Here is a 26,536-nt window from a genome sequence, read left to right as displayed (position 1 = left end):
AGGTTGGCCACAGCAGTCACCTGGCCTCCCCCGCCGCAGCCCCATGCAATTTTTCTGGTCCCATCTCCTCCTTGAATACCTTGCAGGGATCACTGGGCAAGAAACACAGTCCTAAACAGAAACCCTCACCCCAGGGCCCAGCACACTGTGACCTCTGCCTAAGTCCTTGTTCCAGGTTCCACAGGAGGGAAGGTGATTGACTCAGCTTGGTGGGTCAGGTGTCCCTGTACTCACTTAGGAGGACCAGGTGATGGGCTGTTCTCAGAATACGTGGGGCTCAGGCAGCCCCCCAGGTGGCATTTGTCATCAGTGCCCCTAGAGAGCCTCTGAATGCAGTTGAGGTTAAGATGACCCTAGTGTCTGCATGGCTGTCACCTGCTTCCTCTGGCCTAGGCCACAGTCTTCCATTGGTCCAGGACATGATTTGAGAAGGTGCAGAGAAATGTCATTAAGTGGCATGGGTGGGCACCCCGAGAGAGCTGTTCCTTTTCCCTCCTCTTTCTAGTGTGCTCGTTGTTCTGCGCTGTCTTGATAGGCTCAGAAAATACAAACATGAAGGAGGAACCCTAGTTTTTAATCTTACAAAGGTTTTCATGGGTTTTGCTGCAAAATAAAGAATCTGGCTTTTAGCAAGCAGACAAAGATGAACACATACAACTTGAGAAGATTTCACAGTTACCACCACAACCTTCTCACCTTGATGGTGTTTGAAATTCCTTCTTTGGGATTATGTTTGAGTCTAGATTTCATTTGCCAGGAGATATCAGTATTATATCAACTTAACAAATTTTACTGTACAGAAAAACAAATAGAGTAATCATATATTTCCGGCCCTCCTCAGGGCCTTTTGAGTGAGCACATACACACTTTTAAGTGGCCATGCACCTTTCAGAGGCTATTTATCCAGGGGTCATTATCATGAATGCACCTGTCAGTGAGTCAGTAGGAACTGTACATGATCCAAAGTTTTTGAAGACAGCAGGTATGCTGTTCTACTGTTGGGAAACTGAGTTGCCTTTTGAGGACATCACCCTCCTCTGTCCTCTCTCAGAATGGCCTTCCGTGTTGTAGCTATGGCTGTACCTTAGTTAAGCCCTGTTTTGGGTTGCTAAAACTGCAGAAATGCAGTATACCAGAAATGGACTGGCTTTTGACAATAGGTATTTATTAGCTTACAGGTTACAGTTCTAAGACCACAAAAATGTCCAAATTAAGACATCTATACTTTCTCTGAAGAAAAGCTGCTGGCATGTTGGACACCTCTGTCACTTGAGAAGTCATGTGGCTCACATCTGCTTGTCCTTCTGTCCTAGGTTTCATTGCATTCACCTAGCTTCAGTGGCTTGCTGTCTGAGCTCCTGTGGGTCCTCTTAACTTCTCTAGGGATTTTCTCCAGTCAGCTTTTCTTGGCTTCATCTCTTCACTTCTGTATGTGCTGAGAGTCCTGCTCAGCTGTGAGTGAAGGCGAATGGAAGATAATGGAGGACATAAGAAACAGTAACACAAGAGAGTAATTCAAGATGGGAACAGGGTACTCACAGTCTCAAGGACTGAGAGCCTTGACCCTAGTTTTCTCATTGTATTTATTGAGGAACTTCAAAAACAGAAAATGTCTTCCACTCCTGTTCTCAGAATGTTTTTCATAAGAACTTTCACATCGACATTAGCCTTGAGCCTGGCATACAAGGTTCAGATGTTTCCTTCTGCAAACAATCATGTGCTTGCCAGGACAGTGTTCTCCCCTCGCAGGACCTGGTATTCCAAAGTCCGCCCCCTTACCTGCTTCATGGAAACATTCTGACCTTTGGCCATTTTCCCACATGTATGTGTTTTATCCTCTCATAAAGGATTCCAGTAAAAGGATTAAGACCCACCTTGAATGGGCTGGATCACATTTCAACTGAAATAACCTAACCAAAAGGTCCCACCTACAATAGGTCTGCAACAACTGGAATGGATTAAATGAACATGGCCTTTTCTGTGGCACATAACACCTTCAAACTACCTTAAGCCCCTGTGTCTGAGAAAGTTATATAAAACCGTCTCCCCAAACACCTTAGTCCTCAGAAGAGTATCCTTCTTTCTATTCCTGTGAAAGTCCCATTTTCCCAAAAGCAAAACAGATATGCTCTCTGATGGTTGAAGGATGGCTTTAGGGCTTTTTCCCTCATCCAACTCTCTCCATACAATCCTCACATTGGTAAGTCAGAGACTTCTGCTACATGCTTGTGCCTTGATGGGCAAGAGTCTCAGGAGACCTTTTCCACCCACACAACCATACGTTGTCAGCTTGATAGAGTGGACACATGGGTGATATATGAGCTGTCCCCGCAAACAGGGAATGAATGCATCATCTCATGTGGGAAACACCCCTGAAACAGAGAGGGGCACTAATACTACTCTACACATACTTCCTCAGATACTCTACACATACTTCCTCAGAAATGTGCCTTAGGTTCCTGAGGGATAGGTGAAAGGAGGGTCGAAACTTGTGGATGGGTGGAGTTGTGTGGGCACAGGGTGTGCTTGGGGCTAAGAGCTTGAACACTGGAGATAAATTGGGATTCCAGTCCATCTGAGCTGAGCTGATCATCAGGCGGGCACTCTCAGACTCCTCCCTCCTCCTCCTTGGACCTTCGTGTTCTCACCTGTAGAAGTAGGAAGATGGACATTAAGGTGTAAAGTCAGAGAGGGGGAAGACAGTAAGATGTGTTATCATGTAGATCCTTGAAGGATGCAGGATTTTCAGGCACGTTCAATGATGAGCAAGAGCATTTATGGTCGGAGAGACAGCATGTGCCAAGACTTTGAGGCCAGCAAAATCTTGGCCTGATGCAGGAACCAGAAAGTCTATATGCCTGGAGAAAGTGCTTTGAATAATTTCAGTGTTTTTAAATTGTTAAACATCTGTTTTTTGCCCCAGCATTTGATCTATCCTGGAGAATGTTTCAAGAGCATTAGAGAAGAATGTATATCCTCCCACACCCTCACAGACTCTTCTGCAACCATACCCAGCCCCTCAACCTGGCCCACCTCTTAATGCTAAGTTCACAGAATTTACAGGTCCATCTCCTCTGGTGAGGCAAGTAAGCTGGGCTTACTTCCTGGTCCCCACCTCCCTGTCTGTGCACTTCTGAGGCCTCCGGGCTTCCGTGTTAGGCTGTTTGCACCACCTAGATGGTCTCCAGTTCTCTGCTTCTCAGTTCCTCAGCTTTTGCCACCATGGCCACCCTACATGGTGCAGAAGACCCTCGCAGATCACACCCTGGAATCACCATCTCAGTAACCCTCCCATCCCTTCTCTAGCTGTTCCTTGAAGCAGGGTTAACTCAATATATCCTATTCCATCATCTTCCCAGATATCTATCATTCACTGTTAAGCTTCATATCCTATGACTTAAATACTATAACATGAACAATACAACTTATGTTATATAATAAGAGGAATACGAGATATTTACTTATGTACAAATGCAAACATACTCATAACAAAACAGGAGGGAAATATTCATACAATCACAGTCCTCATTTCTGTAACTGATCACGTGGTCATAGTTCATATTTATTACTACCTTCATCTACTACCCATTCCATGTTCCCTTTACCCTCAGCAAGCACTTCAGCTGCTCGTGGTTCTTTGCCACATGGGGTGACCCAGACCTTAATTCCTGAAGTTTCTGGCCCATTGGTGGTCATACCTAGTTGGGATTGTTACAGTTTTCCATTGATTTTAATCACAGGGCATGGTAGTACTAAGAGATGCCCTAGGAAATCTCCTGCATTCCAGGAAATCTCTTCTTTACCTCCACTGTGTAGTTGCAGTTCTGTTTCCCCTTGGTAGTCAGGATTAATCATCCCAGCCAGTGCAGTAATCCCCTTTTGTGCCTGCTGAGTCAAAGGCACAAGAAGCACAAAGTGGCCAGGTGGCAGTCCTAACTTCCAGCTCAATGGAATTGCTATTGTGTCTCCTAGTAGGGGAGCACTCTTTCTTCTTGAACTAAGACCTGTAGACCAGCAGAGCTTAAGGTTTCAGGTATAGGAAACAATTTTTTTTCCTACTGGATCACTAGGGGTGATGATGAGTGGTGCCACTCCCATTTCTACCCCTTAATTCCTAGACCCGTGAATCCTGGCTTTGGGAGAAACAGCACCATATAGTGAACACTGATTCAGAGCAAACAGTATCCTGGAGAACATTGCCCTGCAAGGTATTGCCACCTAGTTGGTACTGTAATTGGGTCTACAAAAGGGCATTCCACTGTTCTATCAACCTAGCTGCCTCCGGATGATGGGGAACATGGTAAGATCAGATAATTCCATGAGCATGTGCCCATTCCCACACTTCATTTGCTGTGAAGTGAGTTCCTTGATCAGAAGCAATGCTGTGTGGAATACTATATTGGTGGATAAGGCATTCCATAGGTCCGAGGATGGTAGTTTTTGCAGAAGCATTGCATGCAGGGAAGGCAAACCTACATCTGGAGAATGTCTCTATTCCAGTTAAAACAAATTGCTGCCCCTTCCATGAAAGAAGTGGTCCAATGTAATCAACCTGCCACCAGGTAGTAGGCTGATCACCTCTGGAATGGTGCTATACTGGGGGCTGAGTGTGGGTCTCTGCTGCTGGCAGATTGGGCACTCAGCAGTGGCCATAACCAGGTCAGCCTTGGTGAGTGGAAGTCCATGTTGCTGAGCCCATGCATAACCTCCATTCCTGCCACCATGCCCACTTTATCCATGAGCCCTTTTGGCAATGGCAGGAGTATCTGAGGAAAGAGGATGACTTGTAACCATAGGACAGGTCATCCTATCCACTTGATTATTAAGACCTTCCTCTGCTGAAGTCACCCTCTGGCGAGCTTCACAAGGGACACAGATATCTTCATGTCCTTTGCCCACTCAGAAAGGCCTATCCACATACCTCTTACTCAATATCTTGGTCACCAATTTTCCAATCATGCTCCTTCCAAGTTCCTGACCATCCAGCCAAACCATTAGCAACAGCCCATGAGTCAGTATACAAATGCACCTCTGGCCAGTTCTCCATCCAAGTAAAATGAACAACCAGGTGCACTGCTCAAATTTCTACCCACTGGAAAAATTTCCCTTCACCACTGCCCTTTAAGTACATCCCAGAATCAGGTTGTAGTGGTGCAGCTATCCATTTCTGAGTGGTCCCTGCATATCGTGCAGAACCATCTGTAAACCCAACCTGAAATTTCCCTTCCTCAGACAGCTGACTGTAAGGAGGCCATAGCTTTGGTCTGGGATAGGAAGGTAATATGGCAGGAATGGAGACCGTGGGCATTTGTGCCACTTTCTCATGTAATTACTTAGTGCTTTCAGGACCTGGTAGAGCCCTATCTTTAATGTACCATTTCCATTTTATGGCGAGGTACTGTTCTGCACACCCCACTTTATGACTTGGTGAGTCAGACAGCACCCAGCTCATGATAAACAACTCAGGTCTCATTGTAACATGGTAGCCATGGTTGTGTTCAGTCTCTGCTAAGGCCCAGTAGCAGGCCAAAAGCTGTTTCTCAAAAGGAGAGTAGTTATCTGCAGCAGATGGTAAGGCTTGGCTCCAGAATCCTAAGGCTCTGAATTGTGATTCTTCTATAGGGGCCTGCCAGAGGCTCCAGACAGCATCCGTATTTGCCACTGACACTTCCGGCACCATTGGGTCTGCTGGGTCATTTGGCCCAAGTGTCAAAGCAGCTTGTACAGCAACCTGGACCTGTCACAGAGCCTCCTCTTGTTCAGGTCCCCACTCAAAACTGGCAGCTGTTCTGGTTACTCGGTAAATGGGCCAGAGTAGCACACCCAACTGAGAAATATATTGTCCCCAAAATCCAAAGAGGTTAACTAAGCATTGTGCCTCTTGTTTGGTCATAGGAGGTGCCACATGCAACAGCTTATCCTTTACCTTAAGAGGGATATCATGACAGGCCTCACACCACTGGACACCTAGAAATTTCACTGAAATGAAAGTCCCCTGTATTTCTATTGGATTTATCTCCCATCACCTGACCTGCAGATGCATTACCAATAAGTCTAGGATAGTTGCTACTCCTTGCTTACTAGGTCCAATCAACATCATATCATCAAATAATGGACCATTGGGATGTCTTGTGTGAGGGAGAAACAACATCCCTGCAGACAAGATTGTCACATAGGGCTGGAGAGTTGATATACCCCATGAGGTAGGAGAGTGAAGGTATACTACTGGACTTGCCAGCTGAAAACAAACTGTTTCTGGTGGTGTTTACTGACAGCTATTGAGAAAAAACTGCATTTGCCAGATCAGCAGCTGCATACCAGGTACCAGGGGATATGTTAATATGCTTAAGCAATGATACCACATCTGGATCAGCAGCTGCAAACGGAGTCAACACCTGGTTGAGTCAATGATAATCCGTTGTCATCCTCCAAGATCCATCTGTTTTCTGCACAGGCCAAATAGGAGAGTTGAATGGGGATTTGTGGGAATCACCACCCCTGTATCCTTCATATCCTTAAGAGTGGCAGTAATCTCTGCAATCCTTCCAGGAATCCAGTATTGCTTCTGATTCACTATTTTGCTATCTAGGGGCAGTTCTGTGGCTTCCACTTGGCCTTTCTGACCATAATAGCCTTCACTCCACAAGTCAGAGAACCAGTGCAGGGATTCTGCCAGTTGCCAAGTATGTTAATTCCAATTATGTATTCTGGAATTGGGAAAATGACCACAGAATGGGTCCAGGGATGCACTGAACCCACTGTGAGACAGATCTGAGCTAAAACTTCATTGATCGCCTGACCTCCTGTGCCAGTTTGAAAGTTTTATGTACCCTAGAAAAGCCATGTTCTAATCCTAATCCAATCTTATGGCAACAATCATTCCTTTTAATCCTGATTCATTATCATAGGTTGGAAATTTTGATTAGATTATCTGCACAGAGATGTGACACATCCAGTTGTTGTTGTAACTTCTGATTAGGTCATTAGGTCACCATTCCAGTTGGGTTTTTATTTACTTTACTGGAATCCTTTAAAGAGGAAACATTTTGGAGAGTCAGAAAATGAGAAAAATAACAGAGCCTGCAGAAATGACAGAAGCCTCAGAGCCAACAGAAACTTCACAGCAGAGCTGACAGAGTTGTGGACACTTGGAGAACAGAGACACAGATGTTTGGAGATGCTTGGAGCTGAGCAGATGTCACCATGAGATTTAGAAAGCCAGAACCTGGAAAGGGCCAAGGCAAGCAAGAGATGAAAGCCAGCCCCAGAGAAGCAAAATGAGGAAGCCCCACAAGAACAGAGGCTAAAAGCAATGGATCCCAGGGGCAAGGGACCACCAGATGCCAGCCATGTGACTTCCCAGCTGACAGAGGTGTTCCTGGTCTGTTGGCCTTTCTTGAGTGAAGATAACCTCTTGTTGGTGCCTTAATTTGAACACTTTCACTTCTTAAGAACTGTAAACTTGTAACTTATTAAATTCCTCTTTTTAAAAGCTGTTCAGTTCTGGTATATCACATTGCAACAGCTTGCAGACTAACACACCTCTATAAGCCCCTACTCTGACTGGTGGACCAAAGTGACATTTGGGTCTCCTGGAATTAATGTCACTTCTTGAGCCAGTGTCCAATTATCCCCCACATCTCTGATCATTTCCTTTTCCCCAATGCACAGTAACTATGGTAAAAAGCCTCAAATCTCCTTGAGGAAGGGTGGGAGGAAGTTTAACAGTGTAAATTTTTGGCAGTGTTAAAGGCTCTTTCCCTAAGCGTACCTGGCCTTCCCCTCATTCAAGGGGCCCTGCATCTGTAAACTGTGTAAAGTCTGGGAATTGATTAAGGGGCTGTGGCTGTCTGTTTTTGTAATTCAAGTTCACTTGACCTAGAATTCTGCTTATACAACTCAAACAAGAATTTAGTAGACTGCCCAGCTATGTCACTTCTAGGTACCCCATGATCTACTAGCCAATGCAACAAGTCTGTGAGTCAGATTATTCTGACTTCTGCTTTGAGTTTGCTGTACATTATGATGGCCACACCCACATTGTCTGTGGTGATTAACTGTCACCACACAGCTTCTGCCAACTCGGGATCCGGTCATCCCATTGTGTTTAAGGCTTCCAGCTCAGTGACAGCAGTTCCCACAGTAATGTCTGACTTCTTCAGGGATGATGGAGTTAGTCTCATGAATTTATTTCTCAGTGTCCTGGTGAAAGATGTGTCCCCTGGACATTCCTAGGGTGTGTGAGCAGGTCTTCCATGACAAATCCACTCTTAACATTCCAATCTCTCTAAGCCTCTGGATCCCCTCCCTACATTATACCAGGGCAGTTCTGGCATTACAACCTCCGGTACTGTGGGTCACTTTTTGATCCATGTTGCAGCCAATCATCCAAACAAACTGTCAAAGCCTTTTGTAACCCCTCAAGCTATAACAGTGAATACAGAATCTCTGCTTAATGTTCTCATATCAATAAATTCAGCTTGATCCAACTTTATATTCTTTCCACCATTATCCCACACCATTAACATCCATTCCCACACATAGTCCCCTGATTTCTGTCTATATAGATTGGAAAGCTCATGCAGTTCTTTTGGAGTATAGCATATCTCCTCATAGGTCACACATTGTACCTCACCTTTCGGGGCCTGTTAGGACTTTAGTCTAGTTACAGGTCTTGAAGAAAAAAAGGTGGTGGGTCAGGTCATGAAAAAAAATAGAAGTGTCTTTCAAGTCAATTACCTCTAAGAATTCTGATGCAGTTTCATCTGATGAAACAAGATTAGTTGCTCCAAATAGAAGAGTGAGAGCTGTTTCCCCAGGGGAGGTGGTTACAGGGTTAGCAGCCAGTGAAGGGTTAATCTCATTCACTAGAGATTGTATGGAAGAATGCTCTGGGAAGCTGTTTCCTCCTCTAGGAAGCTGTTTCTTCAAGGCAGTCTGGAGGTCAGGAAACTCTTTCCTCAGGGCAGTCCATTACAGATCTAGCTAGCAAAGTCTCAGCAGATGTCAGGGATTCCATCTCCCCATCACCATCATTATCAAGCCATATACCACCATCCCACAGTTCAGGATCCCATTCTTTTACAATCAAAGCCCTTACCCTAACAGCAGACATCCTGCAAGGTTGAGATTTTAATTTATGTTGTAAATCTGCTACTCACACAATGAGGCTCTGTGTCTGGTTTTCAGAGATCTCAAGTCTGAGACCACAGGAAATAAGATTTTCTTTCAGAGAAAACATGGAAACTTTTACATCATTCATATGGTGCTTTAGTTGCAAATATGAAGCCTTCATTCAGCTCATTCCTTTCCCTCAGCACTGTATCCAGCATGTCGAACTGGATCAACCAGCCAACATCATTATACTTCTTAATTCTCAAAACTCTGTAAACATGTCAAAAACAGTCACTCAGAGCCTTGCCTCATATAAGAGTACAATTAGCAGAATCTAATGGTGATATTTGAGTATCTCTCTTGCCAACATACTCAATGTCCTATTAGTACCATCTTGATTATTGAAAACAGTCATTAGTGCCTCTGAGTATAATGGGAGTAGAAAATGGGTAAAAACCCATTTCTAAGATTCTGTTTGTCAAGAAACACCCCCGGTAACAAACTGTATTAGTAAGGGTTCTCTAGAGAAACAGAACCAACAGGAGATTATATTTATATTTTATAAATATAAGATTTATAAATATATAAATATTTTTAAATGTAAGATTTAAAAAAGTGTCTCACGCAACTGTGAGAGTGGAAGAGTCCAATATCCACGGGGGGGGGGGGTGTGAAGCTGGCAGCTACGATGAAGGGTCTGGATGAACTCCACAGGAGAGGCTTGCTTGCTGAAGAAACAATGAAAAAGTTTCTGTTCTTTAAAAATATCAACTGATTGGATTATCTCCTGGTGGGCGGCATGCCTTAGTTGATTGCAGATATAATAAGCCACAGATGCAATCAACTGACTGATGATTTAATACATCAGCCTTCCAGTTTATCAACCAGCCACAAAATATCCTTACGTTAATGGTCAAGCCAGTGCTTGCCTGACCACAAAATATCCTTACGTCAATGGTCAAGCCAGTGCTTGCATGACCGACAATGGGGCATTGTCACCTGGCCAAGTTGACACCAGAACCAAATCATCACACCAGGTTAGCAGCAAGGTGGCACCTGGTGCAGCTGAGGCAGTGGCTGGAGTCACCACTTTGATTCTTCATTTTTATAGCTGCTTTTGTCAGGTGAGGGCATGGTTTTTGTGCAAGCTGAATTCTGCTTCACAAGCTCAGTGTCATGGGACTTTCTTTTGCCTCTTCTATTATTAATATTCTCATTTCTGAAAAGTCTAAGTTATATGCCAAGAAACCCACCCTTTCTTAAGAGCATCAGATCTCTTGTGTGACATGGTGGTATGGTAGACATGAAGGCCTCCTCACCTCTTCAATCTGGAAAGGGGAGCATCACAACTTCAGGAGGAAAAGAGGGGTCCAGGAGGGCCCAATGGGTGAGGCTTCTAGCAGACTTTTTTCCCTTTCCCAAGGAAGCGCCATTGTTTGAAGGATTAAGTGTTGTTAAAATTGGCCTGACGTTTTAGACCTGTCAGAGAAATGGTAAAGAAGACTTCCTTAGAGGCTAGAATTTGAAGAGGTTCCACAGAAAGAACACATGCCTGGATAACTTTTCCTAAGTGGAAGGTGTGGGGGGCTTGGTGGTGGGGGCTTGCTATTGAATCTTAACATTTGTACTTTGTTTCTCAGAGTTCAAAAATCTTTTTCTGCTTCAGCCACAAATACTCTTAACAAAGTTTGAAGATTATATAATCATTCTAGCATTTGATCATAGTAGAATGAGTACTGCTGTGCATTTATGAAACATCTTACGTCCTGACCCAAGCATTTCTGGCCATTCGTACTCCCAGTCGGTCGGACTTTGGTTGTGTGTTTTTTTGTCCTATCGGATCGAAAGAATGACACTGCCACTAGGATGAAGCTCATGAGATTTTTGATGAAATTGATCATAAAACTTTAACAATTGAATTGAAGAATCGAACACAGGTCCAAGGAACCATCAGAAGAGTGGACGTCAGCATGAATACACATCTTAAAGCTGTGAAAATGACCCTGGAGAACAGAGAACCTGTACAGCTGGAAACACTGAGTATTCAAGGAAATAACATTCGATATTTTATTCTGCCAGACAGCTTGCCTCTGGGTACACTACTTGTGAATGTTGAACCTAAGGTGAAATCCACAAAAAGGGAAGCTGTTGCAGGAAGAGGAAGAGGCCAAGGCAGAGGAAGAGGATGTGGCCATGGGAGAGGCAGAGGAGGTCCTAGGCAATAGTGTCTCTCCAGATTCATGTTTCAAAGTGCTAAGTGATAGGGCTATTGTTTTGTACAGTTTTGTTTGTTTATGTCAGTTTTTAATAAACCTAAATATGGGAACACATTGTCTATTGACTATCAAATTAAAGTATTAGCAGTTTCATATATATATATGAATGATACTAATACAGTATGAGCTAAGCATAACTTATTTACCAGCTCCAGAAAAATTCTATTCTTGGGTGATTATGCTTTAATTTTTTTAAATAATTTTTTATTAATGAAAAAAACTACAAGAAAGAAACGCAAACATCCTTAATATATGCACGTTCTGTTCTACATATATAATCAGTAATTCACAATATCATCACATAGTTGCATATTCATCATCATGATCATTTCTTAGAACATTTGCATCAATTCAGAAAAAGAAATAAAAAGACAATATAAAAATAAAACAAAAACAGAAAAAGAAAAAAAAGAATTTTACATACCATACCCCTTACCCCTCCCTTTCATTGATCACTAGCATTTCAAACTAAATTTATTTTAACATTTGTTCCCCCTATTATTTATTTTTATTCCATATGTTCTACTAGTCTGTTGACAAGGTAGATAAACGGAGCATCAGACACAAGGTTTTCACAATCACACAGTCACATTGTGAAAGCTATATCATTATATAATCATCATCAAGAAACATGGCTACTGGAACACAGATATACATTTTCAGGCAATTGCCTCCAGCCTCTCCATTACACCTTGGATAACAAGGTGATATCTACTTAATGTGTAAGAATAACCTCTAGGACAACCTCTCGACTCTGTTTGGAATCTCACAGCCATTGACACTTTGTCTCATTTCACTCTTTCCCCTTTTGGTCGAGAAGGTTTTCTCAATCCCTTGATTCTGGGTCTCAGCTCATTCAGAAATTTTTCTCAATCCCTTGATGCTGAGTCTCAGCTCATTCTAGGATTTCTGTCCCACATTGCCAGGATGATCCACACCCCTGGGAGTCATGTCCCACGTAGACAGGGCAAGAGTGGTGAGTTTGCTGTTGTATTGGCTATAGACAGAGGCCATATCTGAGCAACAAAAGAGGTTCTTTGGGGGTGACTCTTAGGCTTAATTTTAAGTAGGCTTGACCTATCCTTTATGGGGTTAAGTTTCATGTGAACAACCCCCAAGACTGGGGGCTCAGCCTATAGCTTTGGTTGTCCACACCCACAACATGTATATTCATGCGCTTCATATTGTCTTTCAGTTCCCTGAGTCCCTGCTCATATTTTTCAATTTTTTTCCCTATATTTTCTTTTACTTGCCTGATTTCAGATGTTGCATCCTCCAGGTCAGAAATCCTATGTTCTGCCTCTCAAAATCTACCATTGTAGGTTTCCATTGTTTTTTTCATCTCTTCTACCATGCCTTTCATTCCCATAAGTTCTGTGATTTGTTTTTTCAGACTTTCAATTTCTTCTTTTTGTTCATTCCTTGCCTTCTTTATATCCTCCCTCAAGTCATTGATTTGGTTTTTGATGAGGTTTTCCATGTCTGTTTGTATATTCTGAATTAAATGTTTCAGCTCTTGTATTTCATTTGAATTGTTGGTTTGTTCCTTTGACTGGGCCATATCTTCAATTTTCCTAGTGTGATTTGTTAATTTTTGCTGGCGTCTAGGCATTTAATTACCTTAATTAGTTTATTCTGGAGATTGCTTTCATTTCTTTTATCTAGGGTTTTCTTGCTGGATGAATTTGTTGTCTATCTGTTCTTTGACATTCAATTCAGCTTTTTCTGGACCTCTAACTTAGGCTTTATTTAACAGACCAGAAATTTTTAGTTCTTGTTTTCTTGTTTCTTGCCCTGCTTGTATGGTGCCTTTCCCCCCCACACTTAGGAGGTTCTACTTAGGTATTATAGACCACAGCTGGATTTTCCCAGACTAAACTGGCCTCCTATTAGGAAGAAAGAGTCATCTGGGTCAGTTTTCCCTGAGGGTGAGACCCAGTAGGTTGAAAGACTTTCCTGTAAAGTCTCTGGACTCTGTTTTTCTTATCCTGCCCAGTATGTGGTGCTTGTCTGCCTGCAGGTCCCACCAGCATAAGATGATGCAGTACCTTTAACTTTGGCTGGGGGCGTGGTGGAGACCCAGGAGAGGTTGTAGGCTGGTTTTAAAGGCTTCAAATTACCAAGCCCTTGTGTCTGAATCCCTTGAGGGAGGGATTTCAGCTGAGTTGGGCTTCACCCCTCCCCTGGGGAAGGCATAGACTCCAGACAAGCCCTCAAACGAGTTTGTTTCTGCCTATGCCTGGGGCAGTTGCAGCCTGAGGAGATCTGCCACTGTATCAAAGGCAGTCAAGCCATTGTAGAAACACAGCCACAAAAACCTTTGTTTCCTTCTTTTTTTTTTTACTTTTTCCATCAGCCCTGCCCCCTTGGTGCCGGGGCAAAAATGAGCAACCTCCGCTTTGACCAGGTTCACCTGAGCTGGGGGCCTATTTTTAGTAGTCAGAATTTGTTAATTAATTCCACAGTTGGTGTTTGGTTGGGCTCAGCCCCTGCTGCTGATAAAGTCTCTTTCCTTTCCCTTCTGGGAAGCAGCCTGTTGGGGAGGGGTGCCGGCTGCTGCAGCTTGGGGAACTCATGGTTCTGGGGAGGCTCGCAGCCAGTCCAGCTGGTCCAGGTTGGGGTATGCTGTGTGTCTGGTCACTGACGTGACCCCAGGAGCTGTCCTGTACTGTGTTTGGTTATTTAGTAGTTGTTCTGGAGGATGAACTAACATGCGCGCATTGTTAAGCTGCCATCTTGGCCGGGTGCTTTAATTTTTTTAATGAAAATTTCTATTTTATGATGAATCTATACAGAATATACACCGTTTATCTGACATGCATTGAAGATATATTTTATTAATTTCCATTCTGTGAAACCTACCTACACGTGAAATAAGTTCTTTTTGTTTCTTCAGAAACTTGAGTCCTGTGGAACAGTGTCTACAGTTCATTCTCTTTCCTTGAGTTTTACTCCATGGAGATTTAGGTATTTGGTAAAAAATAATAGTCATCTTCTAAATCAGGAGTCAGTGATTTTGTTGTCATTTGTTGTGGGGTGCACCAAAAGAGAGACCACATAATTCAAAACTGCAAGCCAATTTGGAGTCTGTATTAGCCGGCCAGCAACTGCCCCAGAAACTTCCAAGAAGGACTATTCAGAGAGCAGCAGCTAGAAGTTTTCAAGGTGTGCTAATAAAGGCTAAAATTATGTGGTGGTTTTGCAGTTGCTAGCAAGTAAGTGTATCATAGAAGCAGAAAAATGCTGTTAGCTGTTGCCAAAACACATCCCGTTTTCTCAGTTTCTTAACATTGGTTATTGTTTAACTCTTGGGGACATTCCACCCCAATGTTGTGGGGACTTTCCCTGCTTGGGCCTGATTAATTGCTCCTGCTTGGGCCTGATTGATTGCTCCTGGCACTCCACATCATTGTTAATGTTTTTTTGTTTGTTTTACAGTAGATTAACAACAGAATAGTTTTAAGTTCTCCTCGGTTGAAACTGCTGATACCTAGATGCTTATCAGTTATGACCAATGTGAAAACCTCATGTTGATTTGAAATGTACCTGGTAGTAGCTTTGTCAAATACTTTTATAAGGAATCCTTTAAGAACAAAATGAAAAAAGACCTACTTTATTATATAGCAAAACCAGATTATTTTCAATCACTAATAATAAATTTTTAAAAATTGTTTAATTAATTAAGCTTGACAAAAATTATATGCAAGGTTAGTACCATTTCTGTCAAGCTTACTACCATTTCTGTACTAAGAAAACAAGCTGATTTTGAGGATGTGGGTGAACTAAATCTGAATTTTTGTTCAATTCTGCATTGTTGGCTTTTTTTGTTTGTTTTTGATGAGAAGAAAATTTTCTGCAAGGACCCTATAAGAGAGTGACTTAATTTAAAAGATGGCAAGAGCACTATGTGTGTGTGCATGTGCATGTTTATTTTAAAAGAAAGCGTAAACGTGGAATATATATATATTTTAAAGTATCTTGCCCATCTCTTGAAGATAATTCCGTAGTTGACATGTTTATTCTCTCGTTCGTAAGTCATTGAAGCTGTCCAATATTGCTTAGCTATTTTATCACAAATTAACCAGCAGTGGTTAGACAATTTCATCATAAGTACTATCATACAAAAAAAGATGGTGGGGATGCCTGATGAATGCAGGTGGCTGAAGGATGCACTGATGGACAAGTAGATTGGCAAACGATGGTGTATACTTATGAGAGAAGTTGTGCTGCTCCAAAAAAGAACAATGTCATAAGGCATGCAGTGATGTGAATGAACATGTGGGACATTTGGTGAGACAAATTAAGCCAGGAACAAAATAACAACAATGGCATGATCACCTTTAGAAAATGCTTATAAGAAAGCAGGGGCCTAGATTGTAAGCTTTTAGAGCAGACACATTAAGTCCGGAATGGTGATTATTATTTCTGGATTTTGAGAGGTTTTTATATATATATAAACTGATATTTAGAGATAAGAACCAAGCCGAACAGGTTGGGGTTAAAGTAACTCAGAATGTAGGGGTAAGGAAGACAGTGTCTATATTTTAGAACCACACATACTCTTTGAGACCAATGGAAGAAAGGTTTATTTGGTCTGGAACTGAAATTTTCTGTAGTACATAATCTAATTCAACCTATCTGTATCGCTCATTTGAACAAGTGAAACACAGGTAGCACAGAATAAGAAAGAGGTCCTTTAATCCCATATAGATTATTATAATGCCTGGATACATCCCAGAGTATATTAAGCAGATAATCAAAAAGTATTGGCAAAGCCCCCTGAAGGAGGGGAGAAAGACTATGGAACTATTACACCTTACCATCAAGGAATCCTCAGATACTATGTCAAACCTTAGGGATACGCAAATCTATAGGCCATGCTCTCAATCATGAGGCTTACTGTTGTGAAGCTTATGTAAGTAGTGGAGAACCTTAGACTACCTATAGACATGCCTAAGAGTTACTTCTGGAGGTCCTCTGTTGTTGCTCAGATGTGGCCTCAGTCTCTCTAAGCCCAACTCTGCAAGTGAAATCATTGCCCTTCCCCCTACATGGGACATGACATCCAGGGGTGAAAGTCTCCTTGGTGACATGGGAGATGACTCCCAGGGATGAATCCAGACCTGGCACTGTGGGATCAACAATTCCATCCTGACTAAACAGGGAAAATAAGTATAATTAATAAAGGATCAGTGGTATTGAGAGTTCAGATAGAGTCAAGAGGCTACTCTGGAGGTTGCTCTTATGCAAGCTTCAGTAGACCTTGCTACCTGTCATAACCTGCCAACCCCCCCCCCCCCCAACCAGGACTGTTCCAGTCAATCCTAAAGAACACCTAGGGCAATATATAAGCTTCCACAAGGGTTCCAGGCACTAAAGTAACTTTCCAGAAACCTACAACCTCCAGATGGGTCCCTGGTCCAGATAAGTCCTGAAACCTAGCCCAGCCTCTCCAGGATGTCAAATAGTTCCATCACCCTAACCCATATTAGTGGCAGACCCTTCCAATAGCAAAAATTTAGAATTGCCATAGCCCAAACAACCCCAAAGAGAGGTATGGAAATATCAAAGGTGATGGTGGAATTATACACAGAAAATAGGACTTAACAAATGAATATGAATGCTGAATCATTGAATTGATATCTCTTTTGGTCTCCAGTATTTTAGAGCAGCTAGAAGTAAAAACCTAAAATTGTGAAATTGTAACCCATGTCAAAGTCTGAAATATGTTCTGCAACCAATTGTGGTGCTGTGCTTTGAAAGTTATAGCTTTTTGGTATATATGTTACTGTTCACAAAAAAAGAAGGAAAAAAAAGTTGATTGTGATAATAAAAAAGTATTTAAGCCCTCTCACCTCCTATATTCTGGAGCAGTTAGGAGGAAAACAATGAGAGGGTCATATGGTAGCCCATGACAAACTCTGGAATCTATCCGGTAACCAGTTTTTGAAGAGTGATTTGAAAACTATTGCTTTCTTTATTTCTTTGCTTTGTATATATGCTAAAGATTAAAAAAATGGTGGGGATCATATATGATGATTATATGATGATGATCATAGATGATTAAATACAACTTTATATGAATATTTTTTAGTAGTAAATATATTAAAACTTCGGCCCATGTGACAAGCTACCATCAATATGTAATTTTCCTCCATACCTTTTGTAAATTAAGACATAAGGGAATAAATTCATTAGTTTCTACACTCTAATCTCTTCCTGGTGATCCTATGGGTTGAAGCAAAACATAAACCAGAAGGCAAGATGGAGAGTAGATTTCAAGGGGGCAGACAGAAAAGAACCTCACACAGCTACTGAATAAACATAATTTTTTCCTAGATGTTAAGCAAACATAAATACATGATTGCAAATTGTGTTAGGTACTCTACAGGTAAAAGAGTACTTCATATTTCTTGCCCATTTTAAAAGCAGTATGTAGTGGCAGCTCATTTTGATGTTCAAATACTATATTACATTTGAGATTTTAACTATGTTTTAATTTGAGGGTTTAATGTCTAAAATGTTGGCCTTGTGCAACCAGTCTAATAAATGGTTTAAATATTTTTTTTAACTCTTAGTAAAAAAGAAATCTCACGCGAACAATATTATTTTAAACCAGGAGAAGTTGTTTCTACTATGTGCATTTTGGTCTAAGAGAAGCAGCTCAGGATGGTGGAGCCTGGCCTCACCACCACCCTCTTGGGTTGGATACTTTGCTAGAACGACTCACAGAACACACTGCAAGCACTAATTGTACAATTATGGCTTTAGTATAGGGAAAGGGTAAAATACAAGCCAAAAGGAGAGGCAGAGGACAAGGTCTGGGAGCATCTTAAACACAAGCTTCGACATCTCTTCCACAAGAACTCTGAAAGCCTCACCCTCCCAGCCAAGATCCATGTCCTCTCCAACTGGAAGCCCATGGTGGTGTCTGAGCATCAGGAATTCATATGGGGTCTCATGACAGAGGCTTTCTGATAGAACCAGTGTCCTCCTGGTTGAACTCAATCTGCAGACACTGCAGTGTCACTGTGAATATCCCACATGACTATAAATCAGCAGATGTAAAATTTGGGCATTTGGTTTGGAGCTTTATGTTTTACCCCACATTATTAACTCCAGATTGCTGAGGTTCTTAAAGAAAGCTGTGCACAGAGAATTAGGTATTGGAACTCTTAAAATCACTTTTGTGCTCTTCATGTGTGTTGTAGGTTCCTGCTGTGACGGAGTGAAGGGTAGGACCTGCACTCCTGCCGTAAACACCGACAACGCGGGCGAAAACCCAGGGTACCGCTGCTCCCTGGCACTGCACGGCAGATAGTGCGGGGCTGGGTCCCGGGAGAGAAGGGAAGCACAGCAGGTGAGTGGTGCTCCGTCCGGGTGCCATTGGGGCACTTTCCACCATGCACAGGGCACGAGCAGAGAGCATTCAGACAGCCAAAGGGGAGAGGCCTCCCTGAACTTCCCGGGTGTGCAGTGGACACGCCAGCATGGCCACATCTCAGGAGTCACACTCCACCCTCGCCTGCGGGCCCCCTCCGCGGAGAGGCGGCAGGTGCATGGGCTGGAGGAAGGGTGGATGGAGCAGAGGGCAGAAAGGATTCCCCAGCAAGCAGCGCAGCGATGCCTCCTGGGGCGGGGTCCTCTTTGAACTATGGAAATCCTGCTCCTTTACCCCACCATTGTTTCTCATTCTCCTGAAATCTGTCTTCCAAGTTCTTTTCATCCTTCACTTTCCATTCTTAGTGACTACTGGTCGCAAGCAGGTGTCCTGCCTTAGATGGAATAAACCAAGCTTTGGGCTGCTTCTCCAAACACCAGCGCTCTGGACAGCGCCCTGGAGGCCTCTGCCAGCTCCTGGCCGCCCGTGGCTGACCCCGCAGAAGGACTTGCGTCCTAGGTGTGGCCGGGGAAGGGTCCCCCGCGAGCCCATAGCGGGGCAGAGGTTTTACCCCGGCGCCTCGTCCTACCAGGCGACTGGAGGAGGCCGGTTCGGTCTTTCCCTCTGCAGAGGGACGTCCGAGCCGCTCTGATGAGGTCACATCTTGGAAGGGGCAACCAGGGTGGGGCCATAAGGGGAAGGGAGGGGACCCCCACCCCCCAGTGCTCTGGGGATGAAGGCTCCTGGGGCAGTGGGCCTGAGGCCGGAGGAACAGAGGAGACGCCAGGAGGGTGAGAGACAGAAGAATCAATGGAAACTGGCCAAACTGTAAATAAAACTAGAATTCTCATCTGCTACCTGCAGTTCAGGAAGCTAGGCCACAGTTCCCGGAAGGACTGACCTGAAATGGCCAGGGTTTGCTCAACAGCTGACAGTTTCCCTAACGTTTGGCCCCTTCCCGCCACCCGCACTTGGGATGCCCCTGAACACCGCCCTCTGCCCGCGAGGCTCTCCCACTCCCCGCACGGTGCCGACTGCTCCCGGGCTGGCCGAGCTCTGCAGCCTCTCCGTGTGCTCCCGGGGGCGCTCCTCGTTCCCACCCCCGGGGGCACCGTCTGCCGAGCCATTGGAGGGATCCGCCGGGCTCGGGGCGATCCGGACCCTCCCTGCCCCGCGGGCCCCGGGGCTGAGTCCTCCCGCTCCTCCCGCCCCGCCTCCTGCTCAGGAACCCGGCCCCCGACGCTCCGCGGACTCTCGCTGGGGCGTGCGCTCGACGGAAGGTGCCAGAAAGAAATAGGGGTACACATCGGTGAGGCAAGGAGGGATGCGGTAAAATGTGAAGAAGCCTTAGATTGCCCCAGACACGTGAAGCCAGAAGAGCAAACTGCTCATGTGTCTGCGTGGTTGCAAAGTCTCACCTGAGTTTTGCCATGAAAACGAGCTGAATAAGAACATACTGACACCGAGCGTCCAGGCACAGACCCGGGCGCAGCCATCGCACTGCGCCGCACACGTTGCTCTCGTCAAGGAGGTGGAATCGTCACACTTTGTACTCTCTGCTCCCTACGTGTGTCTGCTGCAGGGTGACCGGAGCCTGCCGACCCAAGAGGCAGCTGAGCCCCATTCCCGGTCCAGGGCTCTCCACGCAGGAAAAGTCGGGAGCGAGAGGGGGCCGGTAGCAGTAAAAAGTGCATTTATTCAGGAGAAAGCACACGTTAAAGAAATCAGCGACGACCTGCTCAAGGCAGAGACAGGCCCCGAGTGAGTGGGTCAGCTTGTTTTAGGGGGCCGTTCTGCAGGTACCAGGTTTCCACAGTGACCTGAGAACAGCAGGGGCGCACCCAGTTTGTATTAAGCAGGTGCTCGCGGGTGGCATTGTTTCGGAGGAGATGCCTGTGGTGTCCTGTCGCGTGCCCAAGGCTTTCTGCTGTAAACTGAGTCCGTTTGGGGCCCATGATTACACGAGCTTAAGGTTGAAGGGAGTTTTCGGGCTTTAGGGGAAATTCTTGCTCTAGGGAGCGGCCGTGTGCATTCATTCCTTTGGAGCTAGATCGGAAGCCAGGGACTTGCAGTTGCCCACTGAAAGGTTTAACACCCACCAACGCTTCCAGACTGGATGGAAGACCAGAGACCACAGCCCGAGCCCTACTCGCTCCTGCCTCAAGACCGTTCACTGAACAGCAGACAGCCCAGTTCCATACACTATGATGGAAACTAGGAGAAGAAATGGGCTTGGAGCAAACAGAGCATCTTCTAGGGCTGGACCCTGTCACTGCGGCTCCGCGCCAGAGGTGTTTTCTGCGGGAGCAGAGACAGAGGCGCGCCTGCCCACCTGCCTCCGCGGCGCCCGCCTTCCTCGTCTGTCGCACAGTCCGGCCCCGTCTGGAGTCTTTCCCTTTTCTCCCTGACCTAATAGGCCGAACCGCAAAAAGTGAGTCTAAGGCTTCAGGCTGCTGCGTTTGAAGAGCAATGAGAGAATCTTCTTCACTTCCAGCCACCATTAGAGCACTCTGTGTCGGAACAACTAGGAACGGGACGTCTCTATCGATGGGTAGCTTTGGGGAGCATCTGAAGTGAATGCTTTCCCCCGAGGGCTTCCAGGGAGCTGCCTGTGGCCTCTGCGGGAGAAAGCGGGGCCCCTTGCGGCTGGAGAAGACTTTCCCAGCGCCTCTCCAGCGCCGCGTTTTGTTATTCCTGGAGGGCGGGGCGGGGAGGCCGCGCAGTAGGCGGAGACCGTGGGAACTACAATTCCCAGAAGGCCCCGCACGGGGAGTCGACGGCGGGGGGAGGGCCCTTCCGGGCGCGCACACTCTTCGAAGAAGCACTTCTGGTTCGCGCTCCTTAATGGTCACGTGACCTGCTTTCTCTTCACGGCTTCGTGGGCATGGAGAACAGGGGTCAGACCGAGGGTCGGGCCGGGCTGGTGTGGGGATTCCGCTGTTCCCACACAGAGGCGGGCCTGAGGGGCGGCGGCGCCGTCCGGGTGAACCACGCGGGTACCCGAGTCTCAACTGCCGGCCCGCTGCGCCCGCAGCCAGCTATGACGATAACCGGTCCCCCGGCCCAGATGAGCCACGTCCTCGGGCCACCGTCCCACTCTCTCCTCCCCCTGGCCCAGGTGAGCCGCGTCCTCAGGCCCTGGCCCACCTCTGCCCTCCTCCGATCCGCAAAGCCCCACCGAGGGGCGCCTGTGACCAGTTAGGAGGCGCCTGGGGCCTTATTTCTCATGGGCCCTGTGGTGAGCTAGGGCTGCGTGTGAGCGTCTGAAGGTGCTACTGAGCCCGGAGCTTTCGGGAAAGCGGGGATCTGCCTTGGGTCTGCACGAAACGGACTGTTTTTGGAGTCGCACTTGGAGTGGAGGCTGAGGGGTTGCATCGTTATTCTTGTGACCCTAGAGACAAAATAGGGGCATGATCTGAGTTTGACTCTTAAGAGTTCCCCATAGTCTGCTCAAAAGAGGAACACACTTGAGAGGATGAGGAGGAGGACATTAAGGCACAGGAGAGTTGAAAGCTTTTCCGAGGCCACTCAGCTTATGTTAAGACCCATCACTGAGGAGTGAGACACAGAGATTTTTAGCTCGAGGTCCCCTGGATCCATGGACTGGAAGGAATATGGGGTTCGGGTCTTTATTACTTGCCTCTTCCCGCATCTTCCCAAAGCTAAAGAAGAGCTTTTGCAATCTATACAGGTGGAAATGGTGGGTATCCAGTGAGGATAGTTTCACTGGTCCCTAGTTCTACTCACATGTTACTGTGAAGTAGTGTTCTACACTTGACATTCTCCCAGCTCTTGGGTTGGGGGTATGGTGGGCTGGAGGGCTTTCAGTTTCCGTGGGAAAGAGGTGTGATAGTGTATCCAGTAACAGGTACCATCTTGCTTAGCTGCTTGGTGAGGCTTGAGCTTGGAATGTTTAGAAACTACATATCTCTCCTCTCTCTTCTGGTGGGAACAAGAGCAAGGAGGCAGACATTAGTCCTGAAATGGCTGCTGGGGAAGTTGGATGACCTTTAGGGAGTAATGGGGGGGTTGGATCAAAGGGGAGAGGTGATCTGAACCAGGTTTTTATAGTCTCCGATGTAGCTGCAGAATACAGAACAGATTGTGAATTATAAGGTAGGAGGACCAGCAAAGAGGCTACTGCAACAGGTCAAGGATCAGAGGGATGGACATAGATGTGGGAGAAGTGGTTGCATTCTGCATTTATTTTGTACACTTGCCAAATAGGTTTTCTGATGTGATAAATGAAGGAGAGAATGGGAGGAGTCAGAAATGACCCCAAGGTTGTTGGTCCTAGCAGCTGAGGATAAAAGCTGCTCAGGTGAGATGGAGAAGTTGGTAGTAGGAGTTATTTTCAGTGGGGGTATCAGGAGTTTTGTTTTGTCCATGTTAGGAGTCCGAGATGTTTCAGAGAACACAGAATGGAGGCTTTTAGTGGGCAACTGGCCACACAAACCTGGACTCTGGGGAGAAGATTTAGAAAGGAGACATCCCAAAGTTGCTAGTGTCTGTGTGGATCAGGGTCGTACTCTGGGTCACATGTAGGGGCAGAAGTCTCAGGTAATGGTCATATTGCTATTAGTCAGCCAGGAAGAAGAGGGTGGGTGCCAAGGAATGGGTCTCTTGGACCCCTGGTTGAGGATGCTGGTCATCACAGATACAGGTAAGAGAGATACTTGGCCGTTAAGTGTAGGAGAGAGGGTAGTCTAACAGGTGACCAAGGCTCCACAGGTTGAGTAGGCATGCAATGGATACAGAAACATAGGAATAATAGAGCAGTGTAACAGTGCAGCCAGGCCTGGTCCTGAATCTAACTCTCTGCCACACAAGATTTTATAGTGGACCTTTGTGGGTTTTAGGGTGTTTCATTCAGGTTGGTGCATAAGTTCAGGGACTTATGTGGTCTTCTGGGAATTACTGGGCCTGGGGCAAGTTGTAGAAGGGGAGCTGGGCTTTGAAGGAGTTAACCTGTGGGGACCCTGGGAGGTGTCAGAATCTAGGGCAGTGAGTTGATACTGGATGTGGCGGGATCAGCTCAGGGGTCCAGGGATACAAAAAAAGATGCTGTCTAAAAATTAATATGCACTGAGGAGAGAGTGTGACATGATGACACTGGGACCCTGACATTGAGGACTTAAAGGTGAAGGGCAAGCCTATGTTTGGTTGTGTCTGGTTGCCACAGTGTGGAGGACTCCAGCAGAATTGACTTCCAGGTGGTGATGGGGCTCCATGTGCCATTCCTAAGCTTAGATCACATCTTTCTGCGTACCTACCTATTGTTGTGGGCTGAGCTCAGTAATTGATGAAACCATGAAGGGAGAGTGGCATCAAGACTACCAGGGTTTGGTATCTTGTCTGTGTTGAGAAAATTGAGAAGAGAATGGGCATGGGACATACGTGTTTGGAAGGACATATGTGGGTCCTAGGGAGAGATGCTGATTGTGGTTTGATCTGTTCCCCTTGTGACAGGGCAGTGTGACCTTCGAAGATGTGGCCGTGTACTTCTCCTGGGAGGAGTGGGGGCTCCTTGATGAGGCTCAGAGACATCTGTACCGTGCTGTGATGCTGCAGAACTTTGCACTTGTGGTCTCCCTGGGTAAGGCCCAGACACCCACCCCACTGTCCTCAGCTAGTCTCTACTTTTGCCCTCTTTGTTAGGGCAGCTCTGGCCTCACATCAGAACTGTGGGCTTCCTCCCCCAGTTCTCTAGAATTGGTGTTGTCATTGCTAGCACTAGCTTGAGTACATTGTCCTCTTCTCTTTTCTTGCAGGAAGTGGAGAGGTTGGGAAGGACTTTCTGATTAACCTGGGTCTTCTCCAGCAACAGACCCTTCACACTGGGGAGAATCCTGACTATGAAACAGAATATCAAAGTGGGAATAAGTCCCACAACTGGGAAGGTTGCACAAATGCCTTTAACCACAGGAGAGTCCTCACTAAAGAAGGGCTTTATCAGTGCAGAGAATATGGAAAGGCTGTCACCTCTGATCCCTCACTTATTAAGCACCAGAGAGCCCACATGGGAGAAAAGTCTTATGAGTGTAGTGAATGTGGGAAAGTATGTACACGAAGGTGTAACCTCATTCAGCACCAGAAAGTTCACATTGAAAAAAGGCATTTTGAATGCAAAGAGTGTGGAAAATTCTTTACCTATAACTCCAGGCTCATTGAACACCAGCTAATTCACACTGGAACAAGGCCTTATAAGTGTGGGGAATGTGGGAAATCATTTAGCCAAAGGTCAAGCCTCATTCATCACCGACTTGTTCACACGACAGAGAGGCCTTATGAGTGCAGTGAATGTGGGAAATCCTTTAGCGACAAAGGCAACCTCATTCGACACCAGAAAATTCACACCGGAGAAAGGCCTCATGAGTGCAGTGAATGTGGGAAATCCTTTAGGTGGAAAGCCATCCTTGTTGAACACCAGAGAGTTCACACTGGAGAAAGGCCTTATAAGTGCAGTGAATGTGGGAAATCCTTTACTGGCAAACCCAACCTCATTCAGCACCAGAGAGTTCATAGTAGAGAAAAACCTTATGAGTGTGTTGAATGTGGAAAAACCTTTAGACAAAGATCCAGCCTCATTCCACACCAGAGCATTCACACTGTGCAGAGGCCTTATGAGTGCAATGAATGTGAGAAGACCTTTAACTTCAATTCTGACCTCATTCAACACCGGAGCGTTCACACTGGAGAAAGGCCTCACAGTTGCCGTGAATATAGGAAATCTGTAGCCTCAAAAGCAGCCTCATTTGACACCAGAGAATTCACACTGGAGAAATGCGTTATCAGTGCAGTGAATGTGGGAAAGCCTTTAGTTACAACCTCATTCAACATCAGAGAGGTCACAGTAGATTAAAGCCTTGAGTGTGATGAATATGGGAAATCCTTTAGACAAAGCTTTTGCCTCATTCAACACCTGAGAGTTCACACTGGAGAAATGACTTAGATGTGCAAGGAGCATGCCATTTCCTTGTTCAGTACAATGATGTTGGAGAAAAGGCTTTTTGAGGAATCTTCTCCCTGACTTGAACCTTGTCTTTCCTAACATCCACAGTGGGGATATTCCCCTGAAGTTCCAGCTAAGTATGAAGCTTTAAAGAGCTGCATTGTGCTCATTTTCCCCAGCCTGTTGCCAAATTTCTATCACTGCCAGTTTCAGTGGAAGAAGCCATTTTGCCTCTGACATCTAGTAAGTCCATGCAGTGGACCCTCACTGCCCCAACTTGCTCTGGAAAGCAGAGCCCTGCTCTGCTATTCACTGGTGGAATTCATGAACAACCTGAGCCTTATAGGGTCCTCATTCCCTTCTTTCTGACTCATTAGGGTATGAACCTGACCCATTGTATTTGAGTACCCATTGTGCGTTTTGCTGGCAGCTTGCAGAGAAAGGCAATCTTTTTCAAGGACATTGTTGATTCCACATGAAGCTTTTAAAGGAATTTTCAAACCTGCATGTCACTGTCCCAGGAAGTGCCAGCCTCACATTGCTCTGGTTTGTGCAATAATAAAGGCCTTATGGTTTCAACCACCTTTTCTCTTGGAGATTCTGTTCATTCTGTGGAATGGTGTGCTGCTTTGAATCTGTGACTTACCACAGAAAAACCATGTCCTTTAATTCTCAGTCAGTACTGCTGGATGGGAGCTTTTTGATTATCTGTGGAGATGTGACCCACCCAGTTATGTGTGGTAACTTTTGATTTTATGGGTTCCATGTAGATGTGTCTCCACCCATTCAAGGTGGGGTTGCTTACTGGAGCTA

General features: G+C 45.4%; 1 protein-coding gene and 1 pseudogene across 2 annotated transcripts; both read left to right on the top strand.

Moving 5' to 3' along the window:
- The first annotated feature begins 9,900 nt into the window (after positions 1-9,900).
- LOC143658513 (small nuclear ribonucleoprotein Sm D1 pseudogene) lies at positions 9,901-11,442 on the top strand (annotated as a pseudogene). The gene is made up of 2 exons (XR_013163229.1): positions 9,901-10,238; positions 10,755-11,442. The product of XR_013163229.1 is annotated as a small nuclear ribonucleoprotein Sm D1 pseudogene (transcript).
- A 10,091-nt stretch (positions 11,443-21,533) lies between these two features.
- LOC143658500 (uncharacterized) lies at positions 21,534-26,302 on the top strand. Its single transcript, XM_077130534.1, has 3 exons — positions 21,534-21,889; positions 24,241-24,367; positions 24,543-26,302. Exons 1-3 carry the CDS (start codon positions 21,656-21,658, stop codon positions 25,631-25,633), a joined length of 1,452 nt encoding a protein of 483 aa, XP_076986649.1. The 5' UTR covers positions 21,534-21,655; the 3' UTR covers positions 25,634-26,302.
- Positions 26,303-26,536: the final 234 nt, after the last annotated feature.

The sequence above is a fragment of the Tamandua tetradactyla genome, chromosome 16 (assembly GCF_023851605.1).
Source record: "Tamandua tetradactyla isolate mTamTet1 chromosome 16, mTamTet1.pri, whole genome shotgun sequence".
NCBI classification, from domain to species: Eukaryota; Metazoa; Chordata; class Mammalia; order Pilosa; family Myrmecophagidae; genus Tamandua; species Tamandua tetradactyla.
This window is presented reverse-complemented; position numbering and strand designations above follow the sequence as displayed.